This window comes from Camelus bactrianus, chromosome X, assembly GCF_048773025.1.
Source record: "Camelus bactrianus isolate YW-2024 breed Bactrian camel chromosome X, ASM4877302v1, whole genome shotgun sequence".
Lineage (NCBI taxonomy): Eukaryota > Metazoa > Chordata > Mammalia > Artiodactyla > Camelidae > Camelus > Camelus bactrianus.
The window spans coordinates 38,166,863-38,180,736 of NC_133575.1; the positions used below are offsets into that span (position 1 = coordinate 38,166,863).

Genomic DNA, 13,874 nt, shown 5'->3' on the forward strand with positions numbered 1-13,874 from the left:
TTAAAATAAAGCATTTATTGAATGTATGAATACTAGTGACTGTAACTTCCATAGTGCTTTCTTACTGTATTATGTATCAGGCACATAGTACAACGTTGCATTACATGAATTCATTCTGTTTTAATCCTAGGAAGCAGGCACTATTAATAGTTCCATTTTACAGATGAGAAAACTAAGACATGGGGAAGTTACGTAATCTGCCCACGGTTGCACATTTAGCAAGCTGCAGAGCTGAGATGCAAACCTAATCGCTTTGTGCGAAAGCTCTTGCCCTTAACTTGTACACTTTTACAATCTAGAAGATGAATGCTGACTTAAATGAATGAGTCAAGAAGCCATTCTCCGTCCCGCCCCTTCCCTTTTCCATTCCGACACACACACAAGCACACGCACACGCGCGAGACGCGCAGTATACTCCTTTGCTCACTTGAAAGAGTGCACTCGGCTGCAGGCAAAAAAACAAAAAAACCAAAAAACCCCCACAACAACAAAAAAACACCGCCACCACCACCAACACCCCCAAACCCTACAATTCCCAGCAGCCATTGCGCGCTCAAGCCTGCGCGCCCCATTCACACCGGGACTACAGGCATCCGGCGGGCGGCGAACTGGCTCTCGGAACTACACTTCCCGGCTCTCCCTGCGCAGCCCGTGACACTCCTTGGACCGCGGGCGAGGAGCGGGCTTTCCACAGCTGCGCCGCTCTTGCTCGGACCCGGCCCTGGACCCAGCCTCGGACTCGAACAGGGCTCCACCATGGAGGAGGCGGACCGAATCCTCATCCATTCCCTGCGCCAGGCCGGCACGTAAGGACACAGCCCCCGCCCACCCCGGAATGCCCACATCCGGGACTCCAAAACTCCGGACCCAGTCACCCGGGAACCTTAAAACCCCGGACCTTGACATACAGGGCTCCAACTTCTAGGACCCTAAAACCCTCCCTCCTCCTTAATTACATATACATGCATACATAAGGGGACTCTCAAACCCTTTGACCCTGACACTTCGTAAACCCCAAACTCCAGGACCTAGACACCTCGAGACCTTAAAACCTTGGAACCTCAAGACCCGGAATCCTGAGATCAGTGGATCTTGACATCAATACCCTGGGATCCTGATATCTGGAGATTTTAAGACACCCGTATCCTGAAAACCAGGGATCTTAAAATCCCAAGACCCTGGCACTCAGGGATTCCAAAAACCCCTGGGACTGGATAACTGGGAACCTTCAAATCTGGTTTTGCAATATCTGAGGCTTTTAAAATCACAAGACCCTAAAATCTGGTGGCTTCAATGCTTGGCGACCCCAACACATAAGGACTCCTGCATTTGAAGGTGCTAAAAACCCAGGATGCCAGCATCAAGGGAGCTTGATTTCTGGATTGCTTGAGCCTGGGTGGTCTTGATATCCAGGGACTCTGACACTTGGAACTCCTGAAAACCTGAGCTTCCCAACATCTAGCCTCAAAACCCTAGCAGCTTAATATCTAGGGGCCCCTGACACGCAGGGAACATGATATCTGGGGACCCAGAGACTATTCTACGTAGGCCCCTTGCCCTTCCCAGACCCCAGAAATTTGGGGCTTTTAGGCGTAGGGAAATTTGAGATTTTTTTTTGAACTCAGATTCCTTCCATCCACCATTCTACTCCAAGGTCTTAGGACCTGAGGACTCCCCCAGTTCTTAGTTTTCCATATGGAAGTCAGCCAGCAACACCCAGGATCTGTCAGAACTGTGGCCATTCTCCTCTACCCCATCCCAGTACCAGGGCTTCCAGAAGGCAGCACGGTCCAGCCTCATGCCTGTTTCCTGACTGCTCCCCTCCCCACCTCATTGAGCCTGCCCCCTTCTTCTTCAGGGCAGTTCCTCCAGATGTGCAGACCCTGCGAGCCTTCACCACTGAGCTGGTTGTAGAAGCTGTGGTCCGCTGCCTGCGTGTGATCAACCCTGCTGTGGGCTCGGGCCTCAGCCCTCTGCTGCCTCTGGCCATGTCTGCCCGGTTCCGTCTGGCCATGAGCCTGGCTCAGGCCTGCATGGTGAGTGCTTTCCTCCCAATACACACAGCCTCTTACTTCCTCCTTCACAAAGTCACCAAGCTCCTTTGAAACTCTGGCCTTTCCTCTCTGCCACCCCCCCCCCTTGTGGCTTAGCGTTCATTAGTAGTTAAGGTCTGTGGTCAGATTGCCTGAGTAGTTCAGATCCTGGCTACAGCAGTTGCTAACTTTGTGACCCTAACCCTTGTGGGGCCTCAGTTTCCTTGTCTGTGAAATTGAGATGATAAAAGTAGGGTTGTTATGAGCATTAAATGAGTTGCTCCAGTTTGCACCTGGGCTGCCTCTGACTCCCATATTTTAAGCTTAGCACCAAGAACTTTTCCTCCTGATAGTATCCATTTACTAGTTCCTGAAAAGGCCCTGCTTAGTTAACTTGTTCATGCTGAAATTAACCACCATGTGCTCTGATTGGCTCAGCCTGGATCACATGGTCATCTCTATAGGGCACTGTGATTGGCTGTTCCTTCAGGATCATGTGAGAGTTGGGGGAGGGAGGGTTACCCAAAGGAAGATATGCTGGTGAACTAAAGGAGTGTCTCTGCCCTTCACTCTGCCCTGCAGCAGCCACACACAGCCTGCCCCTCCTGAGAATAATTCCTATACTGTCTCTGTTGTAAATAAAGTGCCTTCTGGTGAAACACTCATGCCTCCCCAGTACAGACTTGTGTCCAGTTAGTATATCCAAGGGCTACGGGTAAGTGTCATTTCTCCTGGCTCACTAGCTCTCCGATTTTGGGCTCGTCTCTTAACCTCTTTGGGCCCAAGTTTCCTCCCACGTAAGACTTGTACCTACCACATATGGTTGCTATGAGGATTAAAAATGAGTTCATGCATGAAAAGCTGGATATAATAAGCTTTGTGTAAGTGTATTACTATTATTGGTAGGCCTGATCTGCCTAGTTGCATTCCAGCAACCTGTGGCTGTGTAATGACTGTCAGCACACCCAGGGTACCCAGTATATGGTGGTAGGGGGACAATAGAGTAACCATAGTGAAAACTTCCATTTAGCCCTAGGGGACAGATGGTCAGGTTCTTTGAATTTGTACCTTGCTTGTGTGGTTTCTGTCTCTTAGAAATATACCTCAGAGCTCTGCCCATCTTTTGGCTCTCAGGTTGACCTAGCTCTCAGGAGTTCTCAGATTCTGTTGGAGGCTCTTGGTGGCCTTCAAGGCAGGCAGTCTGTCCCCTGGCCCAGGGCTATTTTCTCGAGGATGGCACTTTATAGAGGGGAACTTAAGTCCTCGGTTTGGCAAGGATGGTGCTTAGTGGGAGGTGTTGAGGAAGGGCTTGGCTTCCCCCAGTTCTCTGTTCCTCCCTTCTCTCAGTGCCGTTTCTCACTGGATTTGGTGTTGACCCACTATTGCTCACACTGACTTTAGCGTGATGGCTTTTTCAGTGATCAAGAGGTTCATTTGACTGTCTGGCCCCAGAGCCTCGGTTTGCCCTGAGCAAGTAGAAAAGGTCTCTCTCTTAATCCAGTTGGGTGCTGCCCTTGCGGCCCACCTCAGCTCAGCACTGCCGCCTTCTGGTGTCTGCCTCTCCATGTGCCCTACTCCTGACACTGCTTTCTGCGACTCAGCCACCTCCGTATTTTGGTGTCTGTCATTTCACACACCCCACTCCTGGAATGAATTTCTGTATCAGTCATAACTCTTTGATTGCAGGCGTCGGAAAAAAAAACCAAAGTAAAATAGCTTAAAAGCCAGTGGTTTTCACACTTTTTTGACTGTGACCTTCTGATAAATATATATTACATTGTCACCAAATAAATACACATATGTGCGTATAATAGAGATGTTTTCTGAGTGTACTGTATGCTGGGCATTGTGGTAACATGGTGTGAACTCAGTGAATTCTCATGACAACTTTCTGAGGTAGGCATAGTTGGTATCCCTTTTCTCAGTTGAGGAAGGTGAAGCACAGAGAGGTTAAGTGATTTTCCTGAAGTCACACAGTTGGTAAGAAGCAAAGGTTGGATTTGAATCCAGGAAGTCTGCTTTCTGAGTCCATGCAGTGCCAGACCAGAACCCTGATGGACCCTTTTATCCCTTAAGGCAGCCACATAGGGAAAGGATTGTCAGCCCCATTTTACAGCTAGGAAACTGAGCTTCTGGGTGGTTCAGTAACCAGTCCAAGGCCTTATAGTCAGTAAGTAGCACAGGCTGGATTTCAACCCCGATCTTTTGGACTCCAAAGCACATAGTCTCTTTTAAAAACATTATTTACTACTTTTTGTAGGTCATCTTCATCAGTCAGGGTCTAGTCCAGAGATAGAAACCCCAGCAGTAATTCGAAGGGGAAATTTTAATATAAGGAATTGTTAACTTGGTAAAAGGTGGTTAACTACTGAAAGCGTTAAAGAGATCCCCAGGGTGTGACAGAAGTAGCGAGAAACCTTGAGAAGTCTCACTTGCACTCTAAACCCCTCCTTACCCTTACCTGTCTGCTTCAGGGAGTTACTCTGCTGTCAGGGAGTTATGTTGGTTAGTTTCTTATGTATCTTCCCAGTTTTTTTTTAATGAAGATATAAGCAAATATAAATATATATTCTTATTTCTCCCTTTTCTTACACAAAAGAGAGCATACACCTGGTTTCTTGCCTTTTTTTCACCCTTAAAACATATCCTGGAAATCACTTCATATCAGAGAATAGAGATCTTAATGATTTTTTCCTTTTTGCAGCTACAGAGTAGTTCATTGTATGTATGCACCACAGTTGACTCAACTGCTCTCTTATGCTCAGACATTTCAAGAGTTTCCAATATTTTGCAAATCATGCTATAATGAATAATCTTGTGCATATATATTCTTGAATTGTTGGAATTTTATCTTCATGGTAAACTCCTAGAAGTAGGATCATTAGATGGAAGCGTAAATGCATGTCATTTTGTTTGATGTAGCCAAATTGCCTTGACTAAGATTGTTTAATTTTTGCATTCCCAGCAGCAGTGTATGAGAGAGTGGTATTTCTCCAGAGCCTCACGTACTGAGTGTATTGTCAGACTTTTGCCCATTTAATAGGTGAGGAATGGTATCTCCGTATAGTTTTCCTCCTAGCTTTGTACTTTGACAAACTTTCACATTTAAGGAAAATTAAAAGTAGAACAATAACACCTGTATACCCTTCTCCTAGTTTTTAAATTTTTTTCTTTTTTTTTAAAATTGAAGTATAGTCAGTTGTAGCATGTCAATTTCTGGTGTAAAGCACAATGTCCCAGTCATATGTATACATACATATATTTGTTAGTTTTCTATATTGTTAACATTTTGTTTCATTGTTTTCTGTCTATATAGGTACACACACACACACTTATTTTTTTGCTGAACCATTTGAAAGTGGCAGACATCATGACTCTTCATACCTCAAACTTTCAGTGTGTCTCTCCTAAGACAAAGGGCATTTGCCAGTGTAATCACAATGCCATGATCACACCCATGCAACTTAATATTGACAGAATAATACTATCTAATACCTTGGACATGGTCAAATTTCCCCAGTTGTCACAAAAATATCCTTTATAGCTGTTTTTTTTTTTAACTGCAGAGTCCAATCAAGGGTCATGCATTTTATTTCACTGTTAACATCTGTAATCTTCTGTGTCCAGTAGTCCTCCTTCATTTTTGCTTCTTTGTTTCTTTTCATGATGACTTGGGTTTTTATTGAGTGCAGGCTGGTTATTCATTGGAATGCCCCACAGTCTGAACTGGTCTGATTGGTTTCTCATGGCTAGATTCAGGTTTGTGGCAGGAACTCTGCGCCAGTGATAGTATCTTCCTCCCCAAGTGCACCTCAGGAGAACATAACATCAGGTTGTCCTGGATCCGATCAGCGATGCCTGTGTGGGGGCCTCTCAGTGTACTTTCAATTCGAGTCTCTCTTGGAAACAAAGTTGGACACATTTGCATATGTTTAAGGACCATTTTTCTTTCTTTTACTGGGAACTGTCTGTTCCTATCTTTTGCCTCCTTCTCTGTTGCGCTGCTGGTCTTTTTGCTGGTGTAGTTTGAGGCACTCTTTATATACTAGGTAGGTTAGTTCTTTTTCTATGCTATGAGTTCCAAATATTTTTTTCCCAGCTTATCATTACTCTTTTGACTTTGCTCATTATATATTTTTTCTTTAAATTTTTTTTTCATGTGTTTAGAAATACCCATCTTCTCTTCTGTGTCTTCTGGATTTTGAGTCATAGTTAGAAAGGCCAGAGCTTTCATCATAAAGCTCTGGAGGTCTCTGGGAGGCCTTGGGGAGTCGAAGGGAGGTTCAGAGGGTGGTGGTTGGTGAGAGTGGGAGTATCTGTGGTCGAAGCCCTGGGCTCCCAGGACAGGAGGATCCTGCCTGCCTGACTGATAGGGACCGCCCTCCCCAACCCCCAGGACCTGGGCTATCCCTTGGAGCTTGGCTATCAGAACTTCCTCTACCCCAGTGAGCCTGACCTCCGGGACCTGCTTCTCTTCTTGGCTGAGCGTCTGCCCACTGATGCCTCTGAGGATGCAGACCAGCCTGCAGGTATGGGGTACCTGGGGCATAGAGGGGGTGAGGTGGGGTATGTGTCTTCGGAAGAGCTGAGTGGGAGGATTGAGGCTGGGAGAGGGGATGCAGGGCAGAGGGGAAGGGGGCTGGGACTTCGGCTGACCTGGAAGGGGAGTTGATGCTCTGCTTCACCTCCTGGCCCACGCCCCTCCCCTCACCCACTCTTCTCTAACCACATGGACCTACTGAATGCTCCTCAGGCCTCTCCAGCCCCAGGGCCTTTGTATCTGCTGACTTATTCTTCCCCCAGATATCCTCATGGTTCACTCCCTTACCTCTTGGAATTTCCTGTTCACAGAGGCCTTCCTCAGACTGCCTTGTTTTTTGATTGATTGATTGATTGATTGTAACAGAGGTACTGGAGATTGAACCCAGGATCTCACACATGCTGGGTATGCACTCTGCCACTGAGCTATAATCCCCCTTGCCTGTTTAAAATTACATATTCTCAGTGGTCCTTTATCCTCCTTTCCTGATTACCCCCTGAGAGTTTTCTGTATCGTACTTATGACTTCAGCCGTGTTCTCCTCTGCCATCTGCTGGCCCCAGGAGGGCAGGAGGCTATTTATCAGTTTGTTCACTGAGGTATCCGAGGGTCTGGAATGGTGGCTGGTACAGAGGAGGTGCTCAGTAAGTGTTTGTGGAATGACCTAGTGTGAGAATGAGAGCTCCCTAGATCTGCATCTCTGGAAACCGGGGTCAGGCTGCTTTCCCAGGGTGTGCATTTTTGGAACTGTGGCACCGTCATCTGATTGACACTTCCTCCCCACCTTCCTAGGTGACTCAGCTATCCTCCTCCGGGCCATCGGGAGCCAAATCCGGGACCAGCTGGCCCTGCCCTGGGTCCCACCCCTCCTTCGCACTCCTAAGCTTCAGCACCTCCAGGTGGGATGTACTTCCCCAGCTCATGTCACTATTGCCTTGCCTGTCTTGTTCCCATTTGGGTGCCCAGGTTTTTGGCCCCCTCCCACCGGTGCCCCCCATAATGATTCATCCTAGAGGCTCTGATTGTGCTCTCCCACCAGGGCTCGGCCCCCCAGCAGCCTTTCCACGCCAGCAGGCTGGTCATGCCTGAGTTGAGTTCCAGAGGAGGTGAGTGTGAGGCTGCGGAGAGGGGCTGTGGAGAAGGGTAGAGGTGGACCTGACTGCATGATGGGGCAGGGGGGCAGGCTGACTCTGTTGCTGCCTTCAGAGCCCCGGGAGTTCCAGGCGAGTCCCCTGCTGCTACCAGCCCCCACCCAGGTGCCCCAGCCTGCCTCCCGGGCAGCCTCGCTCCTCGAACGCCACGCCATCCAACTCTGCCAGCACACAGGCCGGGACCGCCCCGGGGATGAGGACTGGGTCCACCGGGCATCCCGCCTCCCCACCCAGGTACCACCCAGTGATCGGCCCCTACTCACTGCAGCCCCCATTTCATCTCGCATTAGCTCTCTGCCCCTCTCCTTCCCCCACCTTGTCCCTCTCTTCCATTGCCTCCTCTCTCTATGCAACTACCCAGCTCCCCACCTGAAAGAACATGGGAGTTGGAAAGACTGTGGCCCTCACACAGGTCAGCATCGTCCCTGGGAGCCTTGGCTTCCTGTTCTGAGACACAGGTGGTGACAGTGCTCTCTTCTCGGGGTGGTGGTCCACCGAAGGATGAGCGCAGGCCATCAGAGCTGTCAGGATCTGCTCCTGTCCTCCCTGTTTCTACTCCCTTCTTCCTGCCCCTGATTCTTGGCCTCTGCTGTCATCACCACTGCTCAGTCTCTAGATCTCTGCCCCGTCTCTTCTAGTCACTGTCTTCTATTCTGTGGTTTTTCTGCTCCCCCCCAAACCCTGTCTCCTCATTTCTGTACTGTGTCTCCTCCTCTGTCTACCTCTATATCTGTCCCCATCCCCACTCTGTCCACCTCTGTAACTGTCTCCTTCTGCCTTCCCCCTGCCATTTGTTCTGTCTTTATCTTTTCCCCTCTTTTAAAAACTTCAAGGAATTTCGAACACAGAAGTAGAGAAAATGTTCTCACGAACCCTGTGTCCCTGCCATCCCCCTTCAACAATAAAGATTTTGCCTGTCTTTCTTCATCTCTTCTCCCCCCAACTTTTTTCTCCTGTATTATTTTAGAGCAAATCCCAGACATCATGTCATTTTAAACTCTAAATACTAGAGCATACATCTCAACTCCTAAGGGCATTCACTTTCTTTTTCTGCAGGGTGGGGGAGGTAATTAGGTTTATTTATTAATTTTTTTAATGGAGGTACCAGGGATTGAACCCAGGACCTCTTGCATGCTAAGCATGCGCTCTACCACTGACCTATACCCTCCCACAGGGCTTCACTTTTGAATGTAACCGCTGGCCATTTTTACACCTAACAAAATTAACAGTGACCTCTTAATACCACCCAACACTGAGTTCATAATCAGATTTCTTTTTTGGGGGGAGGGGGAGAATATACTCCAAATTTAATGATAGTTATCTCAGAGTGATAGCATTTCCATTTTCTATTTTAAATATTTCCTTAAAGTTTGAAATTTTTAAATTGAAGTATGGTCGATTTACAATGTTGCGTTAGTTTCTGGTGTACAGCATAGTGATTCATTCATACATATATACATATTATTTTAAATATTCTTTTCCATTATAGGTTATTACAAGCTATTGAATCTGGTTCCCTGTGCTGTACAGTAGGACCTTGTTGTTTATCTTTTTTATAGATAGTAGTTGGTATCTGCTAATCCCCAACTCCTACTTTATCCGTCCCCTGTTGCTTTCCCCTTTGGTAACAGTAAGTTTGTTTTCTATGTCCACATTTCTCCAGTTGTCTCAAAACTGTCTCTGTCCTCGTCTCTATTCCTCTCTTTCTCTCTTTTGGGTGGGGAGGTAATTAGGTTTATTTATTTATTTTTAGAGGAGGTAGTGGGGACTGAACCCAGAGCGTGTGAAGCACATGCTCTACCACTGAGCTATACCCTCCCCCACTTCAACTCCACTCTGCTCCACCCCTTCTTTGCCCAGCACCTCTGACACTGTCTCGTCTCTGTCCCTACATACCCTTTCAATGTCGGTCTCTAATTTGGGCGCTGCAGGCTTACTTCTCTCCTTTCCACAGCATCCTTCAGTGCAGGGAGCTAGTGGCTGGAGAGAAGCGGAGCTAAGGAGGAGGCAGCCCCGTCCTCAGGGAGCTCCCAGACCCGTGGGCCAGGAGAGTGGGCCTGGGCCCCATCGTGGGAGAGGCTGGAGGGTGGGTGGGACTTGTCAGGAGCACCTTGTCAGGCGGCTTCCTGGTGGAAGCAGGGCCTCGGGTGCCCAGCAGGCCTTCACACCCTTCCATCTGCCCTGCCCTCTGCTTCCAGGAGGATACTCGGGCTCAGCGGCATCGGCTGCAGAAGCATCTGGCCGAGCATCTGCGCCAGACCTGGGGCCGGCTAGGGCCCCCACCACAAGCCCGAGACCTGGGAGAGCTGCTGCAGGCCTGGGGTGCCGGGGCCAGGACTGGTGCTCCCAAAGGCTCCCGCTTCACACATTCAGAGAAGTTCACCTTCCATCTGGTGGGTGGGCCTGAGTGGGCCTGGGGTGTGCTGACGGGGCCAAGGCAGGGTTGCTTTACGTACAGATACCACACTTTATCCACACAGGGTCTTGTGTTCCCACCGAGCATGCCCTCTCTCCGCAGGGGGCAGGTACCCAGAGGGGTCCCCTGGCTTCTCGAGAACTTCCATGGAGAAAGTGTAGAGGAGTGAGAACCATGGAAGGGTGTAGGGGTGCTCTTCGTGTGAACCCCAGCTTTCCCCAGGCAGTTTTCTTCAGACATATCTTCTGTCCTTGGATGGTCACTGAGAGGGGGCCTCATCCTTCTCATGGCCAGGTGGGCAGGAGCTGTGTCAGGGTTGGGGAGGTTTCTTTATGAGCAGTCTGAGGTCATGGAGAGCGCTTTGATCCTCACACGATCACACCTATATTCCGGTGGCTGTCACTGGTTGAGTGGGCCCGGTTACAGTGCTGGGAGGGCGCTTGCAGCGGGTGTTGAGGCTGGGCTGGGAGGGGCGGAGGCTTCCCCGACAGCCGGGATGCTCCATTCTCACTCCCCAGGAGCCTGAGGCCCAGGCAGCCCAGGTGTCAGATGTGCTGGCCACCTCCCGGAGGCCTGAACAGGTGAGCAGAACAGTGGCAAGGGGTGGGGGGTGTCCTGGGCCCCTGACTGTCTACTGGGTCTGACACCCCCACCCTGACTGGCCTGTGCCTTCCAGGACACGTGGGCAGCTCAGGAGCAGGAGCTGGAATCTCTCCGGGAGCAGCTGGAGGGAGTGAATCGCAACATTGAAGAGGTGGAAGCCAACATGAAAACGCTGGGAATCAGCCTTGTGCAGGTGGGCGTAGGGGAGGGGCTGGCCACCAGGGTTGGCTTACGATTTGGGCCTAGAGGGCTTAGAGGGACTTGAGGGGGCTGAGGGGTCCTCTGCAGAGGTCTGCAGATGACAGAAAGGTTTGTGGGAGACACTGGGGACCGTGGGGCTCTTTAGGGTTTAGGAGAATCAGTGGGAGTGAGAGAAGGGTGTAGGATTGTGGACGGGTTGGGGATTGGACTCGTAGGGGTTAGAGGTGCCTGTGAGCCTCTGCGGGCATCTGTAGGGGCGTGATGGGTCTGTATGGGCAGGGGCTTGTGGGGCTCATCGGGGCTCCTGGGGGTCAGTGTGGAGGTGGAGGGGTCATTGGGGCCTGTGGTGCCTGTCACTGATTATAGGTCCTTGTCACTATCGGGAGGGGGTTGAGGGGCTGATAGGGGCTAGAAGGATGTGTTGTCATCTGTGGGGGCTTGGGCTAGGCCAGTGTTTTCCAGGCTCAGTGGGGGCTGTGGGGCTGTGGTGTGTGGCTGGGCTCCCCTACTGACTGGGAGCGGGGGTCCTGGGGTGCCAGGTGGAGACCGAGTGCCGGCAGAGTGAGCTCAGCACAGCGGAGCGCGAGCAGGCCCTACGTCTGAAGAGCCGGGCGGTGGAGCTGCTGCCCGACGGGGCTGCCAACCTCGCCAAGCTGCAGGTAGGGCTGGCGCTGAGCCTGGGCCGGGGGCGGGGGTGGTCGGAATTGGATGGGCCCAGCCTGTGTGACATGTAGTCCCCTACCACCACCTCCAGCTCGTGGTAGAGAGTAGTGCCCAGCGAGTCATCCACTTGGCGGGTCAGTGGGAAAAGCACCGGGTCCCACTCCTTGCTGAGTACCGCCACCTCCGAAAACTCCAGGATTGCAGAGAGGTAGGTGGTGGGGGTCCTGGGCCGTGGGTAGGGCAGCTGGTCCCTCCCTAGGGGGCCAGCCCTGTGCTCTGCTCACTGCCCTCTACCCATGGGGCCCTGGCAGATGGAATCTTCTCGACGGCTGGCAGAGATCCAAGAGCTACACCAGAGCGTTCGGGCAGCTGCTGAAGAGGCCCGCCGGAAGGAGGAGGTCTATAAGCAGCTGGTAAGGCCCGTGTGGGGCCTCCCTGGGTGGCTTGGAGTGGGGGAGGTGTGGGCCCTAGGGAAGTGGCTGCTGTGTCTCTGCCTAGATGTCAGAGCTCGAGACCCTGCCCAGAGATGTGTCCCGGCTGGCCTACACCCAGCGCATCCTAGAGATTGTGGGCAACATCCGGAAGCAGAAGGAAGAGATCACTAAGGTGTGCCGTTGTGGCCATGGAGGGCGGGTCACAGGGGCAGACACATCCAAGGGGAGGATGTGTGTCACAGGGGCAGACACATCCAAGGGGAGGATGTGTGTCACAGGGCCACACGGGGACCTCACATCCTCTGAAAGGCAGAGCTATCTGGCCATACCCCAACACAGAACAGCCCTACACTCCAGCCACCCTGACCTGGTCTGGATGTGACAGCATGAACTCGAATGCCCTCAGCTGGCTGGTCACCCCGCCCCAGACACAGGCTCATGGCTACCCTGGTCTCTGCCAGATCTTGTCTGATACGAAGGAGCTTCAGAAGGAAATCAACTCCCTTTCTGGGAAGCTGGACCGGACGTTTGCAGTGACTGATGAGCTCGTGTTCAAGGTATGGGGCGGGCCAGGCTGCATGCAGGGGCAGGGTGGGCCTGGGCCCTGTGTGAGCCTTGCAGGTACACTGGTCCTGGGGCCTGGCTTTGCCCCATGGAGGATGAAGTCAGAGGAGTGGGAGAGGGTAGCCTTGGTGGGGCCTGGAAGTAGTGAGGGGTGGTGGGGCTGGAGCAGCCCACTGACACCTTCAAGGTTCCCTCTGTCTGGTCAGGATGCCAAAAAGGATGATGCTGTTCGGAAGGCCTACAAGTATCTAGCTGCCTTGCATGAGGTGAGGGGCGAAGGGTGCCCGGGGGCTGGTTGGGGAGGGGACGGGTCTCGGTGCAAGCCTTCGGCCCTTGCTGTCCCCAGAACTGCAGCCAGCTCATCCAGACCATCGAGGACACAGGCACAATCATGCGGGAGGTTCGAGACCTTGAAGAGCAGGTGAAGCCTGGGGCTGGGAGGGTTAACTAAGGCTGGCCAGGGGGGACAGCTCCTCAGTGGATGCCGAGAGAGGCTGTTGAACCAGACACAGCCGACAGCTGGCATCTCTGCCCCTGCCCATTAGTAGCTGTGTATGTGACCTGGGACAGGCCAGTGGCCTACTCTGAGCCCATCCTTCCACCCTGAGGGGCCTTGTGCAGGGCTCTTGGCAGAGGCTTCAGCTGAAGTGTGTGGTGGGCAATCCTGCCATTGAGCAGAGGATGCTTTAGGTGGATGGATGACACAGGCAAAGGCCTGGCAGTGGGACAGAGCAGGCTGTTATTGGAGGGAGTGGGAGGAGCACGGGAGGGGCCCTGAAGTGGCCATAATGGGGAGGGGGTGGTGAGCCGGAGCTGGGAAAGGGGCCCTGCACACTGAAGGGATGCGGTTCATGTTGCCTTAGATCGAGACGGAGATGGGCAAGAAGACCCTCAGCAACCTGGAGAAGATCCGAGAGGACTACCGAGCCCTTCGCCAGGAGAACGCTGGCCTCCTGGGCCGGGTCCGTGAGGCCTGAGCAGCCCCCAGCAGAAGTCTCGCCCCAGCTTTAGGCAGGGATTCAGGGCACTGGGGGCACCGGCCAAGCACTGGCCCTGGCTGTGCCCTCTGCCTGTGGGCCAGTTCCTCCTGCTGCAGCCTTGGGCCCAGACCCTTGCCCACCTGACCCCAACCCTTATCTGGGGTGATCATCCAGAGTGTGGGAGCTTGGCTGCAGTTTATTGCGGAGGGCACTGGGGGTTGGGGCCTTGTATCTCAAATAAATGAGGGGTTCTGTCTGCAGTCTAAGCTGAGGCATGGATGGGGGCACAG

The 13,874-nt window shown here is 51.8% G+C and overlaps 1 protein-coding gene across 1 annotated transcript; it reads left to right on the forward strand.

The window, feature by feature from the left end:
- The first annotated feature begins 602 nt into the window (after window positions 1-602).
- Window positions 603-13,844, forward strand: CCDC22 (CCC complex scaffolding subunit CCDC22). The gene is made up of 17 exons (XM_010968162.3): window positions 603-806; window positions 1,859-2,036; window positions 6,430-6,562; window positions 7,365-7,471; window positions 7,612-7,678; window positions 7,779-7,957; window positions 9,922-10,116; window positions 10,658-10,720; window positions 10,816-10,935; window positions 11,483-11,602; window positions 11,698-11,814; window positions 11,918-12,019; window positions 12,105-12,212; window positions 12,502-12,597; window positions 12,811-12,870; window positions 12,951-13,025; window positions 13,468-13,844. The coding sequence occupies exons 1-17, from the start codon at window positions 757-759 to the stop codon at window positions 13,579-13,581; spliced, it is 1,884 nt and encodes a 627-aa protein (XP_010966464.1). The 5' UTR covers window positions 603-756; the 3' UTR covers window positions 13,582-13,844.
- Window positions 13,845-13,874: the final 30 nt, after the last annotated feature.

Coding starts and splice junctions, on each gene's coding strand:
- CCDC22 (XM_010968162.3), top strand. CDS start 757: ATGGAGGAGGCGGACCGAATCCTCATCCATTCCCTGCGCCAGGCCGGC. Junction 2,037..6,429: donor GCCTGGCTCAGGCCTGCATG/GTGAGTGCTTTC, acceptor CCCAACCCCCAG/GACCTGGGCTATCCCTTGGA. Junction 13,026..13,467: donor TTCGAGACCTTGAAGAGCAG/GTGAAGCCTGGG, acceptor ATGTTGCCTTAG/ATCGAGACGGAGATGGGCAA.